Source organism: Prionailurus bengalensis, chromosome E1 (genome assembly GCF_016509475.1).
Source record: "Prionailurus bengalensis isolate Pbe53 chromosome E1, Fcat_Pben_1.1_paternal_pri, whole genome shotgun sequence".
Classification (NCBI taxonomy): domain Eukaryota; kingdom Metazoa; phylum Chordata; class Mammalia; order Carnivora; family Felidae; genus Prionailurus; species Prionailurus bengalensis.
This window is the reverse complement of record NC_057347.1, coordinates 38,085,365-38,104,577: the sequence shown is the minus strand read 5'-3', so window position 1 is coordinate 38,104,577 and position 19,213 is coordinate 38,085,365. Positions and strand designations below refer to the sequence as shown.

At 57.0% G+C, this 19,213-nt stretch overlaps 1 protein-coding gene across 2 annotated transcripts; it reads left to right on the top strand.

Moving 5' to 3' along the window:
• Positions 1–5,344: 5,344 nt before the first annotated feature.
• STAC2 (SH3 and cysteine rich domain 2) lies at positions 5,345–18,109 on the top strand. 2 transcript variants are annotated; one of them, XM_043584285.1, is made up of 11 exons: positions 5,345–5,838; positions 12,315–12,621; positions 12,965–13,059; positions 13,244–13,334; positions 13,951–14,063; positions 14,153–14,225; positions 14,318–14,379; positions 14,867–14,964; positions 15,350–15,401; positions 15,750–15,887; positions 16,498–18,109. In XM_043584285.1, exons 1-11 carry the CDS (start codon positions 5,749–5,751, stop codon positions 16,600–16,602), a joined length of 1,224 nt encoding a protein of 407 aa, XP_043440220.1. In that variant the 5' UTR covers positions 5,345–5,748; the 3' UTR covers positions 16,603–18,109. The 2 variants fall into 2 exon arrangements, with proteins under 2 accessions (XP_043440220.1, XP_043440219.1); XM_043584284.1 differs by having other exon boundaries at positions 12,965–13,062.
• Positions 18,110–19,213: the final 1,104 nt, after the last annotated feature.

Below are 19,213 nucleotides of genomic sequence, written 5' to 3'. Positions count from 1 at the left end.
TCTGACCGAACCCGCTTTGCCTCCTCTCCTTCCCCCACCCCCATGCCTCCAGGGCACTGCTGGATTGCTCAGCGGGGCTCCAGTGAGCGAGTTTGAGAAGCTACTTTTGGTGGAAGACCCAGCTTCCAGGCTCAGCACTCAGGGCCCTCCGTCTTTCATCTGCCTTTCCTTCTCACCTCTTTCCATTGCTTACCTGCCGTGTCCATGACAGGCTGTTCTATTCCACCCCTCTCTGCCTTTGCCCAGGCTGTTCCCTCTGCTGGAATACCCTGGGCCTTCTGCCTGCGGGTCCGCTTCATGGCCTCTATCAACTCAGCTTGCGGCTCTGTACCCCAAGTCAGCTCAGAGAAACTTTTGCATTATTGTGCTCTCTGGGTCAGGATGTACCAGAAGGCCTTGGTTGCAAGGATCAGGCGCCCTTGGTGCCCAGAGCCACTGGAGGCATCTAGTAGGACCTCATGATTTAGATGTATCAAATGTAGACCCTCAGAGACGCCACCGAGACGCCCCTCCCTGAAGGACACCCAGTGTTGCTTTCTGTGCAGTTTCCAGCCTCTCCCAGTAGGAATGCCTCTCCCTAGGATGAGCTAAGCAGCCGGACCCCAAGGGAGGAGTTAAAAGCAGACTCCACTGTCCCTGCTTCAACTTCTCCTTGGCATTGTCCCCCTCATGCTTCTCCAGCATAGTCAGCAGGAATCGCCCTCACCTCTAACACCTGGATCCAGCTGCTGCCAGACTTCATCCTCCCTCTTTTCCACCAGGTCTCGGTAACCACCCGCCCCAGTCCATGGCCAGGGCCACTCTCCAGCAAAAGATCCTCCTTAAGAATTTGGGGGCCCTTGAGTGTTCATCCCTCCAAATTTCTACCCCCTAACAACACCCCCTCTACCAGTCCACTGAGTTCCACCCCCTTGCTCACCCCAAAGTGATGATATTGCTGTTACCGTGGTAACACATGCTTCGTGGGTGGGTAGGGGGAATGGACTAGAGAAAGAAAGCAGTGGCTTTAGGACACTATCAGAGGCATGGGAAGTGGGGCGGGGGTGGCAAACTGGCACAGGGCCCGGGGAGAGGTGAAGCAAGCGGCTATGACTTCTGGCCCCGTGACTACTGTCAGCCCTATGTCCTGAGCCTCAAGGAGAAAAGAAACAGAATAGAAGGGGACATCTTTCAGGAATGAGAGGTTTCCTTCATAGAGCAGAGGGAAATAACCCAAACAGGTCTTCCGGACAGCCTCAGTTTGGCTGGGGAGGGGAGGAGGGATTGCACACACCAGAGTCCATGCTGTTCCCCTCCAGGGAGCCTGGGGCACAGAGAGAACAGCTCACCCAGAATGTGTTAGGGACAGTGCCACAGGCAGTGGGAGGGAGGCTTTATGCCAGTGTCCCGAGCTCCAGGGGTTGGTGGCAGCAGGGGGTGGAAGGGCTCTCCTCCAGCCCCTGGGGACCTGGCTGTCCCAGATGCCACAGCCGGGAAGTGTGTCAGGCACTTGCGTAAGAGCCTTCTAGATTTCCATAAAATCGTTATTACTGATGCCTGCCATGGACCTTAGCTCATTAGAGCGGTATCTGCCTCTGGGGCCCCAGTGGGCCAGCAGGGGGAGGTAGGGGAGACTGGGCAAGGCAGGCCCTCTCACTGTGTTCTTCTTGTCCCCAGGCCCACTGGGCTGGGCCCTCTTCCTCTCCTCGGCTGGGAAGTGAGAACCAGACTTGACCTCAACCATGACAGACTCCCCACCCTAGGAGCTCCAATTCTAAAGCTGGAGAAAAAGACCAGCCACTCATGTTTTCAGCTTGGGCTGTCCTTGGCCACTCATAAGGGCAGATGCCACAGCAGGGAGGGGCTTGAACTGAAGGTATTCATGGCAGAAAATAGGTCATTCCTTACGGAAGGAGAAGCAATCCCTCCCATCAGAGAATCTCAAACTGCTTAAAGTGGAGGGGCCCTGGGGGTCATTCAGGCCAATGGTTCTTAACCTTTTGGGGATTTTAGATTCTCTGAGGAGAAGATGAAAGCTCTAGACTGTCCCCCAGAGAATGCTGATCCACCAACATTTTACACAGCTTCAAGGCATTCATGAACTCCCTGAAGCTCACCTGTAGGCTCGAGGTCAAGTATCCCTAAATAAATAAATAGGTAGATTGATAGATAAAAACTATTTTTTGTGCCCTTACTCTGTCCAGCTCTTTATGTATGTTTGTTTGTTTGTTTATTTATTTATTTATTTATCTATTATTGAAAGACAGAGAGAGTCAGAGCGTGAACAGGGGTAGGGCAGAGGGAGACACAGAATCTGAAGCAGGCTCCAGGCTCTGAGCCGTCAGCACAGAGCCCGACGTGGGACTCGAACTCACAAACCACGAGATCATGACCTGAGCCACAGACACCCAACCGACTGAGCCACCCAGGCGCCCCTGTATGTTAACTCATTTAACCCTCAAAAGTACACTAAGAGATATATACAATTATTGCCCCTATTCTAATCCAGGTCTCCATTTCAACCTAAACTATTCCAATTCTGCCAATCTAAAAAGAAAGAAACCGAAGTCCCTCCAGAGATGGAAAGGTCTTTGCTCAAGGTCACAGAACAGGAAGAAAAGGGCAGACCAGGATGAGAACCAGCCCTTTCTTTCTTTCTTTCTTTCTTTCTTTCTTTCTTTCTTTCTTTCAGCTTTTTAAAAAATTATTTTTAAATGTTTTTATTTATTTTTAAGAGAGAGAGCAATGGGGAAGGGGAAGGGGGGGCGGGACAGAGGCTCCGAAGCAGGTTTCACACGGACAGTAGTGAGCCCATGCGGGGCTTGAAGTCAAGAACTGCAAGATCATGCCCTGAGCCAAAGTCAGATGCTGGGCCACCCAGGTGCCCTGAGAACCAGCTTTTCTTAGTGTGCTGAACACTAGCTGCATGCAGTTTGGAGTCATCTGGTCCATCCCTCTGTCCTCAGGCTCCCAAGAGCCTCGCACCCACTTTTACTCATGGAGCTCTCCTATTAAGAGGCTCCCTCCCGATAGTTCTCTTATGACTTCTGGCCTAGGGAGCCTTCCCTCTGTGTGTGACTGCTGCTTACCCTCCGATAGCACCTTGCCCCTTGCTCTGCCCACTCCTCATAGCTGCCCCTCTGACTCTGAGATGGGACAATGTTCCTTCTTCTCCAGAAGCTAGCCTTGTTACTCCTGCTCTGTCCCCAGTCACTGCAGAGGGAGTTGTCAGCACTGAAACAATGACTCAGACTTAGTTCATGAAAGACTGCTCTGAAACACGAAGGCCGCAGGCCAGAAAGGACATCCAGAGGTCATGGGATCCAGCCCCCTGCCTCCTCCACATTTGCCCCACCTCGGGCTTCTGATGCCTACACCAGATGGGACCCAGGGCCTACAGACTTCCCTAGCTTTCCTGGGTTGCTGGTAGCACTGATACCCCTGGAAATTCTTCCCTCTGTCTACTCAGACTTTCCTTCGGAGTTGGTTCCTCCATGAACTAACAGCAAAAGCACTGGGAAGGGACCAATCTCTCAGAAGAAAGGAGGAAAAGAAGAAAATAACTTTCCTTGCCCGTCTTCCCTGGGCTGAGGGGAACTGTCTCCTTCACTCTGACAGTGACGTAGGCACTATCTCTATTTCGCTGAAGAAGAAATCAAGGCTCTAAAAGGTTTAGCTGCCTACCCAAGGTTACACGGTTAATTAGTGATCATCTAGGTATTAGAGTCCAAGGAACTCAGAACCTCTGCTGTTGGTGGGGAAACACGGATACCTCCCCTCGAGAGGTCTTCAGTACAGAAGAGGCCCCTGTTTGTTCCAGCCCAGGACAGACTGAGGGCCCGATGGTCCTATCTCAGGGTGCTTCAAGCCTCCCTAAGTCTGAGTTGCCCAGGGAGGGGTGTTGGGCTAATCTGGGCTGGGCAGGAGGGAAGATGGTAGCCCTCACTTCAGAAGGGATTGAGGGAAGGCTGGTTAGTGTTAGTGAACAGGCCTTTGGGGAGACTGGCTTGAGGGCTGAGGCCAGGCTCTTTTGAAGCTGCTTTCAGGAAGGCTGTACTCAGAGTCAGTCTGCCGCTGCAGTGGGTGGGCCTGGAGGGGGAGGGAACTAAGCCCCCACAACCACCAACCCTCACTTCTGCCCTTGTCCTACTTCTGCCACTGGCAAATAAATCTCTATTCCTGGACACGGTACCCTGAGCAGTGCCCCAATGGTGAGCTCACTCTTGGGAGGGCAGAGATTGCATGAATGAATGGCTGTGTGCAGGGGCTGGCAGGAAGGAGGCCACAGGGCTCAGCCTCTGTTCTCCAGGGCTGGCATAAAGGCAGGACCCTCTCAAGTGCCACCTTCCCCTCCAATCTCATCACCCACAGCAGAGGAGCCCCTGGAGGAGGGAGACTTTGATCCAGAAGTTCCTCCACCCACACCTAGGGAAGGAGTCCTTCAGTCCCCAAACTACCTCCCTTTCTTTGGACAGGCCAGGAGATTTGGTCAGGGCCAGAAGGGCCAGGAAGAAAGAGGGCTGGAGGTGAGGGAGGAGGACTAGGAAAATGGCAGGCAAGCAACAAGCATTAAAGAGATACCTTTAGGCCAAGTGGACAGGGAACAACCTGGAGAGTAAGAACCCTCTTCCCTACCCCTTCTTCCCACACCCTGATCTAACTCCATTTGTGGCAGGATCTTTAGGAGGGAGGATGTGTCTTGGAAAGGTTTGGGGACCTTAGGTGTGGGGACTGAAGCCCCCTTCTCTGCTGAAGTCCAAACAGAAAGCACGGAAAGGAATGTGGTTGTCCTGCTTTCCAAACCACAAAGGAGGGATTGTCAGGCCTGGCCTTTGACACATGATGCTAAATTGTCCCTTCTCTCTTAAAGAACCCCTACCTCATAGTCCAGGGGTGTGCATATTGGGAGTCTCCCTCGCAGAGACATCCAGTTAATGAGGCAGAAGGGTCCATATTTGTCCACTACTTCGCTATCAGAGGGTCCTAACTTCGATCTCACTCTCAGCTATCCTGCAGATCCAACCTTTTTTCTGTTTCCCTCAATCCCGCCCAGACTCGAATGTGATCTGCCAAATCTTTCCTCCACTTTGTCACGCCCCCCATTCCGGGTCTTTTAGTGTAAAACCACTTCCTCCCCACTTCTTTACCCCTCAGGCTCCTCCCCATCTTGTCGAGCCCCCCCCAGGCTCCGCCCATCTCACGCTCCTGGCCACCACGGCAGCCAATAGCTGAGAACCTGATTTGCATAGCGGCGCGGGGGAGCTTAGGAGGGAAGGGGGAGGGACCAGGCGACCTCCTAAATCAAAGTTGGAAGGCGAGGACTGGGCGGAGGGGCCTCCGGGTGCCGGGCTGGGGCCGGCGGGGGGAGGGGGAGAGGGATGGGGGGCGGGCGCAGAGGACGGCGGAGCCGGCCGGACACGGACTGCTCCTCCGCTCCCTCCCTCAGCACATCCCCGCGTCCCCACTTCCCTCCTCCCCTCGCTCCGAGCAGCATCCTCTGCAGACCCTCGGTCCTCCTTCCCGGGGTCGTCCGGCTCCAGCGGCTCCCCGTAATTACCCCTCTTCACCGGCCAACCCGGGAACTTTCTCCACCCGCTCCCGGGAGTGGGGGGTCGCTTTTTTCCTGGGGCGGATTTTTCCTGGGGTTCACTGGGGGGCAGTGTCTGGAAAAGGGCTTGAGGGTCCCAGGGAGACGTCTGCCACCTGCCACCTGCCCCCAGGGGGCCTGCCGTCGGGTCTTGGCACCCCCTCTTCCTCTCTACCCCAACCATGACCGAAATGAGCGAGAAGGAGAACGAACCGGATGACGCGGCCACCCGCACCCCCCCGGGGACCGTCTCTGCCCTCCAGGAGACCAAGGTAACTCAGGAGAAGAGGCCTGGACCCCTGCCCGGTGCGCCCCCCAGCCCCGGCGCCCTCTTCCCGACGCGGTCACCACCGTGGGCTCGGATGGCCCGGGGGTCACGGGAGTGGGACCCGTGTAATGCCGAAGGCTCTGCGCGACGACCGGGGCGAGGGGGTTCGCGACGAGGGGCCGCAAGGAGCCCACATCACACAAGCACGACACGCCCTTGCGCGCGTGATGAGCGGACGCGCTGCCGAGACCCTCCCGGGAGGTTGTAACTCGGCTTTGTTGGAGGGAATCGTCGCAGCGAAGGCGGCGGGAACGTGTAGCGGTGTGTAGCGGGTGTGGGCCGGTGTACGCGCCGGTGTGTGCGTGCGAGGCGCACCCCTCTCGCGCCCGCAGGTCTATATGTCTGTAGCTCAGTCTGTCCCTCTGTCTTTGCCTGTGTCTCTCTGAAAATGTCTCTACAACCTGTTTGTCGGTCTTGGTGTCTTTCCCGCTTTCTCTATATGTTTATCTCTGAGTCTCTCCGGTTGTCTCTTTCGGACCCACTGCAGTCCTGCATTCCCCCCTCCCAACCAGGTTAGGCTCCGGGATGTGAGGCCACGGCCCGAGGTGCGTAGCTTCCGAGTGCGCGCTGGGGGCTGCCGCAGCGCTGGCCATCGCGGGCGGGGACCGGGGGACTGTTGTTGCGGCTCCAGAGCAGAAGGGCAGGCAGCCCCACCCCCCACCCCCGGAGCCGGACGGGGCGCTGGGGAGAGGGTGGGTGGAAGCAAAAAGAGAAGTCATCGTAATTAATGAATGTCATAATTAACCCTAATTATGTATGATTGTTACTCCTGCGGGAGTCACAATGAATAAATTATTCCCCAGTGAAGGCAGGCGGAGCCCAGACTCCTGGCGCTGAAGGGATTGGGGGAGGCCACCACTTAGATTTAACCCCCACCTCTAATCTGTCTGCTTCCTCTCCAAGTTCTAGGTGCTCACACTGACCCGCAAGAAGTTCTGCGGGGGAGCAACATGAGTTGAGCGGGCTGGGGATGGGGAGAGAAAAAGAGGCTGTGTCAAGGGTGCTCTCTGCCCCCTCCCCAGCCTTCAGGCCAAAGCCTCCTTCCCTCTCCTCTGCACCCTGGTGTTTTGTTCCCACCTGCTCCTGTTGTCCAGATGAGGAGGGGGGCCACTAAAGACCAAAAATGGGTGGGGTCTTTGGCTCCTTCGGTGTCAAGAGCTCTTTCCAATGTCTATCTTGCTCCTAATTCTGTCTAGGCCACCCTTCAGGGTACGAGGTTAATTCAAGGTCAAGGTCATTAAGAAAATGACCAGGGGTAGATGAGTAGGGGCAGGGTAGGGCCTGGCTGAGATACCCCAGGTAGCGTTCCACCTTTAAACCAGAGGGACCCACTGGGTCTCCATGTCAAAGTCTTCAGATCCCACCTTGACCTTCTTCTGCCCCCTCCTGAGAATGAGACTGTGGTCTCTCAGACCACAGAGTTAACTGCCTCTCAGAGACCCAGGTCTGTACTAGGAAAGGAATGAGGTGTTGGGAGTGGGAGGATATTGTTTGTAACATTTGTGACAGCTTTAAAAAAACAAAAAAACAAAACCCAGAGGGTCCAGGGAGCTGAGCCCCATCCTGAGTTCCAATATCCCTGGCCTTCTCAGTTGCCTTCTAGTCACTCAAGACGGACATACACAATTCCCTTGCTTGCTTCCTAAGGGTATGGGCCTCCCAGGCCCTGCCTTGCTTCCCACAGGAGGCCTGGCTGCCCGCCCCCCTCCTTAAGAGCTCTCCGAAGGCAGGCAGGAGCCTGGGCCTTGCTGCCTCAGCAAACCCACAGGCTGCAAGCTCAGCCCTGTGGGCAGGGGGAGGTCAGGGCCCGGCAGGTCTGTACCTCCCTCCTCCCGGCCCAAGGACCATCCAGTGCTATCACCTCTGAATCTGAACCATGGAGATCCCAAGAGCAAGAGGGGACGGGAATTGCACACCTTGCCCTGTCCCTTTACCCCCCTCCCCTAAATCTCACCCCTGCGAAGGACTGATACAACAATACAGGCCGGGCTGCCCGTCTGGGTGGGGGTATTCAGGAGGGTAGAAGTGGGCAGGGAGAGAATTCAGGGCCCCTCCAGCCCTTTTAGCTCCCCCCACCTCAACCTGTCCCTAAGAAGCTTTGGTCTCCAGACTATAGGGCTTGGGGAGGGGGAAGGAAGAGGGTTGTGGCCCACCCAACTCAGCTTGAAGCAGGTACAACACTGCCCATTAGGCAGTGAAGCCAGCATTCCAGGCTTATTCGTCAGTGCTTGGGGTCTCCTGGGCATATCTTGCCAGCCCAAGCCCAGTCTCCTTCCCACCCTAAGGTTGGCTCGTATCCCTGTATTCAAGCTACTCCGTGACCCTCCTAGTGTCACCATTGCCATCTCTGGGTCCCCACGCCATCCTACCGCTGGGTGGTTCCATCACCCCCTTTAGTGCCATCCCTGGGAAGACCCTGCCATGCCAACATTGCCATCTGAGTCAGCTTGTGCCACATCCGCCACCACCCACCGCCAGCTGCCTAGTGCCCTTTCAGGAGCTGGAGGGAAGTAAGGAGATGCTGTGGGGAGTTGAGGAATAGAAGGGACCATCCAGTATGTGGGGAGGTGGGGAGGAGGCAGGCTGGCCAAACCCAGCCTCTGGGAGGGGATTCAGAAGAACAGGCCTGGTGGTCCAGGCTCTAAGCCAGACAGGCTCCTGGTGCATCATCAGGAGGGAATAGCATTCAGGGGGGCCAGCTTGCCAGGGTACATGGCAACTTCTCCCCATGCCAGGGAATGGTTCCTGGGACACTGGGGGCACCAAAAAGATAGCTGATGGGAGATAGGAAAAAGTCCTCTCTGGGAACCAGGAGTGCCTGGCCAGGCTGAGCCAAAATGAGGTTTGGGCACTCAAACTAGATGTCTCTGAGTGGACAGGCATCAAGCTATTTGGAAGAGGTGCCCCCATCCTGCTCTTCAGCCACAACCCTTGACATCTGCCAGCCACTCCAGGTAGTATGTTGTTCCTTCCTGCTTCTCTGCCCTCCTGGGATCTGGAACCCACAGCTGAGCCAGGGAGTCAGTGAGCAGAACTGGGGCTGCCCCAGTGCTGGGGAACATTCTGTTCCAGAGACCTCTGGTACCCTGCAGAGAGGTAGCTCTTGGCACTGGGGCCAAGGGAAGACCAGGAAAGGGCACAGGCTGGAGAGTAAGGCGGCTTAAAATCTCATCCTGTGGCGATTACTATGGAAACAACAGCTTTGGGAGGGGGGAACATGACTGATGTCTTCAAATATTTGAAGGACTGATATGTAGAAGAGGGGAGTAGCCCTTTCGGGAGCCAAGGGAGGAGCAGAGCTGATAGGCAAAGATCTCAGGGAGGCAGGTTTCAGCTCTATATAGGGAAGCACTTTCCATGGATTGCAGCTGCCCAAAGATGGCATGACTGGCGCAAGAGAGGGTGTGCTTCCTGCCACAGGAGGTGACCAACAGAGTCAGACAACCACTCAGAAGTGACATGGCCAAGGCATTGTGAGATGATAGTGTGGGCTGGGGACCACTCTAGATGGCCAGTCTTTCAGGTTCCTTCCAACCCTAAATTTCATGATTGACCTGGTGGCCATGCCCATGGCATAGCTGAGAGGCAGGGGTGAGGGCCACGGCAGAGCCCAGAGCAGCGGGGCCCTTCTGGTCATTTGGACCTAACAGCCAAAGCCACTGGTTCAAGTTCTGTCTCTGCCACTTACCAGCTGAGGACTCGCTATGGGTGGGTGATTTAACTCCTATGTGCCTATGAGTTCGTCTGCAAAGTGGGACAGCGATTATCAGTGTCTCGGGGGTGGTAATGCCAGGATTAATGAGGTGCTGCTTATGAGGTGCTACCTCAATTCCAGTATTCTGACATGATAGCCCCTCATCATATCATTAAGTTTAGGTTTTTGCTTTTTGGACCCAGAGCCTTGTGTTGCTTAGAGAGCATCTGGTCCTGACTCCTTTCTCTTGGATGTGGGGAAACTGAGGCCCAAGAGTGGAAGTGAAGTGACCTGCCTTCAGGTGGTCGGTTTAGCTTTGCACCCACCTCCAGCACATCCTCCCAGAGACCTCTTGTGCTCTATGCTCTGGCCCCTGGGCAGAATCGTGAGGGCCTGTGAGAGTCTCCAACGCCACACTGGCTCACAGAATACATTTGTGTTCTAATTAATTGTCCCTCTGGCCCTCCACTTCTGCCCTAACACCCAGGTATCTGAGGCCTGGGGCCCTGCTTCTCTTAGACACACAAAGAAGCCCACAGTGCTATCCAGGAAGCTGAATTTGGAAAGAGCTGGGGAACTCAGCCTGCCAGACACCCCAAGGCTCTGGCCTCCCAGCTGGCACACTGGGGCCTGCCTCATGCCCAAATCTCTCTCTCTTTTAAGTAGACCCCGTGCCCGCTGTGGGGCTTGAACTCACAACCCTGAGTCACATGTTCTACTGACTGAGCCAGACAGACACCCTTAAATGTGTCCCTCTCTGCTTCTCCCTATGTCTTGCTGCCTGCTGGCCTCCCTAGGGCCACACAGGCTGCTTGATGTGCCAGTTGGGAACCCTGGCCAAGTCTCCCTGCCTGAAGCCAGGCCACTGGCCCCTTTTATCTATCACTGATGGGAATATGTGGGCACGGGTAAGGGGGCTATCGATAGGAGGGAAGAGGTTCCAGGATCTGGCTAGAGATGTTTCCAGACTTCACTCTGGGCAGACTCAAGAAGGGTATGCTGGGGTGAGCAGTGGAAGTAACCCTGGCCTCACTGCAGAATTGACCCCGTGCTCCAGAACATGGGCTGCACGTAGGATTCCAGCCACTGGGTCATCATTCAGTCAACAAATATTCACTGAGCACCTACTATGTCCTGAGGCTGTGTGTGTGTTGTGGGGGGCCGGGAGGATGTTAAAGCAACTGTTCCTGCCCTCCAGGGGCTCCAGTCTCCTGGAGGGAGGGGGGATAAGAAGTAAATGACCACCACGTAAACCAGATTGGATTTATAATGGAAGTCAGTACTAGGTGCAATGGGCCCCGGAGTGGGAGTGGTTATACTAAATGGAATTCCTGGAGAAGAGACATCTTCCCAAAGGAGGAACAGTCACTGGAAACCCCGAAGGATAAAGAGGGTACTCACTGGATAAGGCAGAGAAGAGGGCAAACACAGCAAATCTTGGAGGAATAAAACATGGTTGAGTTCAAGAATCCCCATGTCTGGGCTGCAGGTGGAAGGCATGGGTTGGAAGGGAAAGCTTGTCCAACTTGCAGAGTCTCATGATTGGGGCAAGGGCCTTGACTGTGTCCTGAAGAGCCATGAAAAGTTTTTAGCAAGGTCAGGGATCACCACCCTGGCAGGTGTATGGAGAGCAGGGGGAGATGGGCAGGGTGGAGGCAAGGGGTTCCGGACCTGAACTAGGGCAGGGTTGTGGAGGTGATGAGGGGATTATATGCGCCGGAGAGATATTTTGGAGGAAGAATCAGCCTTGAGGATGAGGGTCCAGGATGACCACTCCCCCACTCTCAAGAACACATGGAAAACTGGGGACCTGTCATGTTTTGTTCAGCCCCCAAAGTGTTACTATTTTTTTTTAAGTTTTTGTGTTTATTTATTTTGAGAGAGAGAGTGGGGAGGGGCAGAGAGAGAAGAGGAAAAAGAATCTGAAGTGAGCTCCTGGTGTGGGGCTCAAACTCACGAGATCATGACCTGAGCCAAAGTCAGACGCTTAACCGACTGAGCCACCCAGGCACCTGGGGAGTGAGAGAATCTTAAGCAGGCTCAATCCCATGACCCTGGGATCATAACCCGAGCCAAAATCAAAAGTCCCACACCCAATCAACTGAGCCACCCAGGCACCCCCAAAGTATTATTCTTTTTAACTCGAGTAAATGGTACACCCATGCGATGAAATCCTGCGTAGCCATAAACATGAACGATGAAAGTCTTTATGTATTGGTATGGAATGATTTCCAAGATTTACTGTTAAGTGAGAAAAGCAAGGCTAGGAAACATAGCACACTACCATTTCTGCAATGAAAAAAAAAAAAAAAAAAAAGGAAATAAAACCTCTTGAATTTGTTTCCATCCAAATTCACATAAGAGTCTAGATTTCTTTTGAAAAAGTGGAAAACCTGGCACTGCTGGGCTGGCCCCGAGGACAGGCCTACGTTGTCTGGAGCGCACCAGCAGCTGCTCTGTGACCGGCCAGTCCCCCTTCCACCCTCACCACTCCAATCTTGCGGGCCCAGCCAGAACCCCTTGGCTCACGGAGGTTACCCACCGGGCTCCCGTGGGCATCCGGGAGTGTGACCACCTTCTGGAACGTGGCAGCCTCTCAGTACTTCATCTCACCTCTGGCCCTCAGCCTCAGGCTGCCACTGACCAAGGAGACATCCTGGCCCAGACCTGGCCCCCTCTGGCTTCCACTTATAACCCCCCACCCCCACCCCTGCTTCCCCTTTCAGCTCCAGCGGTTCAAGCGCTCACTTTCCCTCAAGACCATCCTCCGAAGTAAGAGTGTGGAGAACTTCTTCCTTCGCTCAGGCTCTGAGCTCAAGTGCCCCACTGAGGTGCTGTTGACGCCCCCGACCCCGCTGCCCCCTCCCTCCCCACCACTGGCATCTACAGACGGGAGCTTCCCTACCCCGGCCCCCTCCCCTTGCCCAATCCCACGGCCCCTGGCACCACTCAAACCAGTAAGGCTGCACAGCTTCCAGGAACACGTCTTCAAGAGAGCCAGCCCTTGTGAGCTATGCCACCAGATCATTGTGGGTAGGTGCCTGGCCTGCCAAGGAGAGGGGTCAGGGTGGGTGTGGGGAGTGTTCCTAGGGAACCGGCTGATGTTGGGCCCGCAGTCCTAACTGTGCCCCTCACGCTGGGTGGACAAATGAGCAATTTTGGGGGGGGGGGGAGTGTCCAGTGTCGCCGTGGGTACTAACAACTCAGGCTTCGGTGCCTTGACTGTATGAGGGGTAAGCACTAGACCCCGAGGCGGACATGAGGATGCCCAACCCCCCCTCCTCTGTCCCATGGCCTAACCTGCCCTCTTTGCTCCTTGCCCTCGGATGCCTCCTCCTTTGCCGAATCCCTCTTGTTGACGCCAAATTCTTCCCAGGAAACTCCAAGCAGGGTTTGCGGTGTAAGACGTGCAAAGTCAGCGTCCACCTCTGGTGCTCCGAGGAGATCTCCCACCAGCAATGCCCAGGCAAGGTGGTGAGTGGGGACCATGCAGGGCTGGCTGGCTGTGAGTGCTCCCCAGGACTGGCATGTGGGGGAATAAGCGCCCCCCTCCAGGCGGGTTCCTCCTGTGGAGTAGTCCTTGGGCTTGGGGAAGGCCAAGCTCTCGGTGGGCTGTGACATCCCCATGCCCTCTCTCTGCCCCCTCTTGCCTTAGTCCTCCTCCTTCCGTCGAAACTTCAGCTCCCCCCTCCTGGTGCATGAACCACCCCCAGCCTGTGTCACAAGCAGAGAGTCCCCACCCACTGGTGAGTGTCCCCCCCATTGCCCCTGATCCCACCGTAGTGTGGTGAGAAACCCACACGTTCCTCAGATGGGCACCTGAGTTGCATGGCTCTTCTGGTTCTTGGCACTTGCCTTCTCTGAATGCCCTTGTCCCGAATGTAGGGTTCATTCATGCATTCATTCATTCATCCATCCATTCATTCATTCATCCTTCAACAGGCATTTTATCAACACTTACTAAGTGCCAGGCACTGTGCTAGACATGGGGACACAGCACTGAAGAAGGTGGAGTTCATGGTCTAGTAAGGGAGCTAGGCATGAAATAATCACACAAATCATCCATTAATCACCATTTGCACGAAGGCCTGAACCGAGAAGGATAGGGAATAGAGGATAAGGTAGGCGCTGTCCTCATCTGCAAGGATAGGGAAGGTGTCCAGAGATATGAAGGCTGGGGAGTTAGTCCAAGAGGATCTGGGGAAGACTGGTGTGGGCAGAGAGGGGCCTGGGGGAGGGATGGGGCAGGTGGTTAAAGGAAGGACATCTTGGCTGGGGCCGAGAGAGTGAAAGTGATCCGGGGCTTCGGGGCAGAGCAAGGCTGGCAGCTGGGTGCCCAGCCTTAGGGTGGCTCCTTGGCAGGGGCCAGCGGGAAGGTAGACCCCGTCTACGAGACGCTGCGCTATGGCACCTCCTTGGCACTGATGAACCGCTCCAGCTTCAGCAGTACCTCTGAGTCCCCCACGCGGAGCCTGGTATGTCAGGCACCAGAGGAGCGCCTGGGGGGCAGGAGTCTCTGAGGCTGAGGGTCCGGGGACTGAGCCCTCCCCCCATTTGGCCCCAGAGTGAGCGGGATGAGCTGACCGAGGATGGGGAAGGCAGCATCCGCAGCTCAGAGGAGGGCCCTGGCGACAGTGGTGAGTAGAGGTGGGAGCCAGAGGCGGGAATGGAACACAGTGCAGGCCACTCCCTGCTGCCTGACGCCCTGGCCCTGCCCTGGCATCTCTAGTGTTCACAGCCCCGGCCGAGAGCGAAGGGTCAGGACCAGAGGAGAAGAGCCCTGGACAGCAGGTGAGGTGATGCTGGTGCTGAGCCCTCGTAGGCCAGATTGGAAGGGGATGTCCCTTCGTGTCATTGATGCATAGGTGGGCAAGAGCATGGTGAGTGGGAGTATCACCGCTCCATCATTTGTCCTCAGCCGATGGGGATGGACAGTGCCAGGGTGAGGAGGCAAGGAAGGCAGGGGGTATTTGCCCTCCCACCGCGGAGCCAATGGCTATCGTGCCCACTCCTGGGCCCACTCCCCACAAGTGGGCAGTTCCAGGGTGCAGCAGGCAGAGGAGTGTTCCCCTTCTCCATCCTTGGCCCAGTCCCCCAAGGGTGAACACAGAAGGTAGGAGAGTCTGACCTCTCCCTGTCATTGACCCAGGTGCACTGTGTCCCACCTCCTAGCCAACCTCTCCCCACCCCCCCGGAGAGGGTAAGGTCAGGGCAAGCGAACGGTGGGTGGAGCGAGGATTGTGTCCCCCTCCCGTCACTGATCCAGACTTTTCCACAGCCCGCAAAACCCCCTCTGCGGAAGGATGTGGGGCCCATGTACTCCTATGTCGCTCTCTACAAGTTTCTGCCCCAAGAGAACAATGACCTGGCTTTGCAGTAAGTCCTCATTGTGGTCCGGCCCCCCTGGACAGCCACCTGGCTCCAACCTCAGGGCTCTGCTCCCAGACCTTGGAACATGAGTGTGAGGGAGACCTTCGGGAACCTTCTCCTGGCATGCTTGAGGCAGCTGAGCCCAAAGAAGAGCTAGACTGCCCAGAGTCCAAAAGGGACTGGTGCCGATGTCATATCTTCTGCCCCGCCCGGGCTCTGTCTTAGAGAGAGTCTGCTGTACCTGTGGTCACAGTGTCCTCCGAGGGCGTCAAGAATCCTCCCCCCGCTGTGGAGGGGGGGCATGCTGGGGACCTGGGGGACCCAAGATGGTTAAGATGCAGAAAAGGCAGGTCCCTCCTGTCCATTTGCGACCCCAGCTCTGTCCTCCCAGGCCTGGGGACCGGATCCTGCTGGTGGATGACTCTAACGAGGACTGGTGGAAGGTGACTTGGCAGGGTGGGGAGGAGAGACACCCCGGTAGGCACCTGACCCTTTTCCACCACTTCAACTGGCACTGCCCCACCTTCTCTCCGGGCCCAAAGACCACCCCTCCTCCCACCACGTGCCCTAGCCAAGCCCATAGGACCAACACTTGGGACTTGCTCTCACCTTGACCCTCCCCGCCTCAGCCTTGTCCCCCTACCCACCTCATGCCCATCGCAGTCCAGAAGCCACCCTACTGGGGGCTCTGGATACAGAGAGCGCAGGATCTGGAGTTTGATGGCTTTGGCTCTGAGTTGCATCAATGTGGGGCGGGGGGCTCTGGTGCTCATTGCCAGCCTCATCCCCAGGGGAAGATTGGCGACCGGGTTGGCTTCTTCCCAGCCAATTTTGTGCAGCGCGTAAGGCCAGGAGAGAACGTCTGGCGCAGCTGCCAACCCTTCTCCGGGAACAAGGAACAGGGGTACATGAGCCTCAAGGAGAACCAGGTGAGTGCCTGGGCTCTGCAGTGGCTGGAGAGGTGGACATGGGAGAGAGGCGGTGGGGGCACAGGTGACTGCCCTGGAGGAGGACACTGCAGCCTGGCAGCAGGAGGGAAGGCAGGTTAGAAAGGTGTGACCGCGGGGCCTCCTGTCAGACCCTGCTGGGAATCCGGGCTGGTGACCGACACAGGCAGGGGGCTGAATGTGGTTAGAGACAGCTTGGGGGAGGGAAAGAGCACTGGATTAGGAGTCTAGAGGCTTGGGTTTGAATGCTGGCTATACCTCAGTCTTGTTGCATAACCCCCAGCAAGCCCTTTTCCTCCCCTTCCCCCCTCTGTGAAATGGGAGTTCTGCCAGGGCGGTGGGGGTGGGGGTGGGGGGAGATGGAGCTCAGGCCAGCCCCAAAGTGCTGCTCAGTGTCTGCTGATGTTCTGGTCTTGCTGCCGTGCCCAGTGCCCTCATGGGATCTGCTCCCATCACCCCAGCTGATGTCTCCAACCACATCTGATCCTGGTCCCATCATTCCCCGGGGTGGCCCCCTGGGAGCCATCAGCCGGACTCGGGGCCAGGGCTGTAGGCAGGTGCCAGGACTCAGCTCCGTGTCTCTCCCACTCAGATCTGTGTGGGTGTGGGCAGGAGCAAGGATGCTGACGGCTTCATCCGCGTCAGCAGCGGCAAGAAGCGGGGCCTGGTGCCAGCCGACGCCCTGACCGAGATCTGAGAGGAGCCAAGAGAACCCAGATGCCACCCCTGCCCGAGCCTGGCCCCTGCTTCTGGCCCTGGAGAGGAACGGGCATCTGCCCACACTCTTCCTCCCTCTGCCTCTCTCCTAGGAGCCACCCCCCCATGGCTTGGGAGCCCTCTGCACAGAGGAAGGTTTTGTTTCTTGGGTCCCAGGGTGCCCTGAGGGAGTTGCTGCTCTGGGACTCGGGGGTGAGGAAGGAGGAGAAAGTGGGAGGGAATGAGGAAGTTCCAGGTGGGTCCAGCCAGTGCCCAGACACCCCCAGTTGCCATGCTGAGTGCGGCCCTGGGGAGGGGGGCATTCCTGAGGAATTTTCTCGCTGCTTTGTCCAGAGAGCCTTCTCATGTCCACACCACCTTTGCATGCCCGGCACCATTCCCCCCTCCCCACAGAGCCTCTGCTTGGGTCTATGTGTGTGTGACCCTGCGGCTGCCGCTTTGGAAGTGGGACCTTGGGAAGGTGACTTCCCAAATCCCTCAGCTCTCTGCCCTGGGTTGGGAGGGGATCCGGGGCTGCAGGAAGATCCTGAGTCCACCTCCTGGTGTCCCCACCTCTGTCACTCCATCACTCCTCAGGAAAGTTCTGCGGAAATCTCTCCTATTACTTGAAACCTGGGCGGACAGAGGAGGGGAGGGCCGAGTTCCGGGGATAGCGCTGCAAACCAGAGACTGTCTCCTCAAGTAGAATAGAACAGCCTCATCGTACCCTTGTCCACCGGAAAAGGACACTCAAGAAGGACATGAACAGAAACCGACTGAGAACAAAAAACAAGTCCCCGTTTCACTGTCAGGACTCTGCAAGTTCCCTGGTCCCCCATGGCCAACCAGCCCCAGGGAGTCAGTATTTCCTAGTTCCTGTCCCAGGCCTCACAAGGCCACCCCCCCAGGAGCCCAGCCCTCAGGACTGACTTGCAGATGGCCCTTCCTCACTCCCTTTCTCTGGGCTTTGTAGGAAACACTGCGACCCCACCTTCAGTGCAGGGGACCCTCTTCTGGCTGTATCTGTGCCCTTGTCCTGGACACAGAGTTCTGGGAGGAAGAGGGAGTGGGACATAGTCAGGGCAGCAAATCATCGTGTTTGGCCACCAGGAAAGGAAGGGGGTAGGCACCCTGTTGGTGGGTTGGCACTCATGAAGAGGACCCCTCCCTTTCAGGTTGCTTTTCTCTGGTGCCAACCTCCCTCTCCCCCCAAGCTCAGAGCCTCCTCTTGTGCCCTTGATCGTGCCAGCCAATGCCAGTCCCCGTCCTGGGCACAGTCACACCCTCCCATACAGTGGAAGGGACACATTCTCCTACCCACTGGCCCCTGCTCCACTTCTCCCCCTTGGAGGGGGGTTCAAGCCACACTGCCCTGTTTGCTGCCATGGGGCCCCCCTCAGCAATATCCCAGGGGCGGGCCCAATGCCCACTGTACATAAAGCTGCATGATGGGTCGGCTGGGGCACTGCTGAGCCCCCAGGCCCCTAAATAAATGTTTCTTGTCCCAACCTGTCTGCTCTGTGTATCTGCTGGGGAGAGAGGAAGCAAAGGTCCAAGGAGTGGGGCGGGGGCTGGAGATTCCAAAAGAAGACAAGCCTGGAGGTGGAGGAATTTGTGGCTCTCTGACAGGTGGGGCGCTGGAGCTGGCCCAGATGTTGCAGGGGTCCCTATACCTCCCCACTCCCTCCCACCTCCCCAGCCTGAGATGGGGGATCTGGGGGGGGAGCTTGAGAAGAAAACAGGGCGGCAGGGTGGGGTGGGGGTGGGGGTGGGTGGGGTGGGGGGTGTTGCGGGAAGCTGGAAGGGGAGAGGGTGGGGCTGCGGTCACTTTCAGGCTGGATGCGCACCCGTGTCCCCAGGGGGGCGGAGCGGGCACTCAACCGTGTGCATTAGGACCGTTTCTGCCGACCCAGCGACCCAGCGGTGCCCTCCGAGACCACCCGAGGTCAGCCTCGCGCCCCCCAAGCCCCAGGCAGAAAGGCTGGCGGCGGGAACAGTCGCCGACAGTGGGGCCTTGAGATGACTCAATCATGCCCGTCATCGAGAGCCTGGCACGAAGGGGGCCGGCAGAGGCGCCCCTCCCGCAGCGGTGCCCGCCGCCCACCTGCTCTCGGCAGAGCTGCCTCTTTCCCCTCCGCCCGCCTGGCCGCGTCATCGCCAAGGCAGGCACGTCCTGTGCTATTTATAGGCAGAGGGGAGCGCAGAGGGAGGGAGAGGCGGGCTGCGGGGGTGCCAGGGCAACGCCGCCAGTGCCGCCAGAATGCAGGGGGTGGGGGCTGCCCCTTCTGACAGGCACCCACCGGTTCTGCCTCCCAGCCCCCCTTCCCCGCCCCCCCCCCCAAAGCAAGGTAGGCCAGGTGGGACCAGACGTTGAGCTTTCTTTGGGCCCTTTCACCCAGGGAAGGTCCTAGAGCTCCACGGGTGAGCCAGAGGAGGATGACCTCCTCTTTCTAAGACCTCTGATGGGGGGGAATGAAAACAAGCATCACAAACCCAGGCCAGTGGCTTAAAGAGAGGGGACCTCACGTAAAGTGGCACCTGCCGTGCTTGGAGAACCATGCCTTTCAGTGACCCTTTAATCCTTTCAGTAACCCAGTGAGGAAAGTGGTGGT

Bases quoted from the DNA above. Each gene is read 5' to 3' on its own strand.
- STAC2 (XM_043584284.1), top strand. From the start codon at position 5,749: ATGACCGAAATGAGCGAGAAGGAGAACGAACCGGATGACGCGGCCACC. The intron at 13,335-13,950 runs GTGAGTGTCCCC...GCTCCTTGGCAG, and splicing joins CAGAGAGTCCCCACCCACTG to GGGCCAGCGGGAAGGTAGAC. The intron at 15,402-15,749 runs GTGACTTGGCAG...CCTCATCCCCAG, and splicing joins CTAACGAGGACTGGTGGAAG to GGGAAGATTGGCGACCGGGT.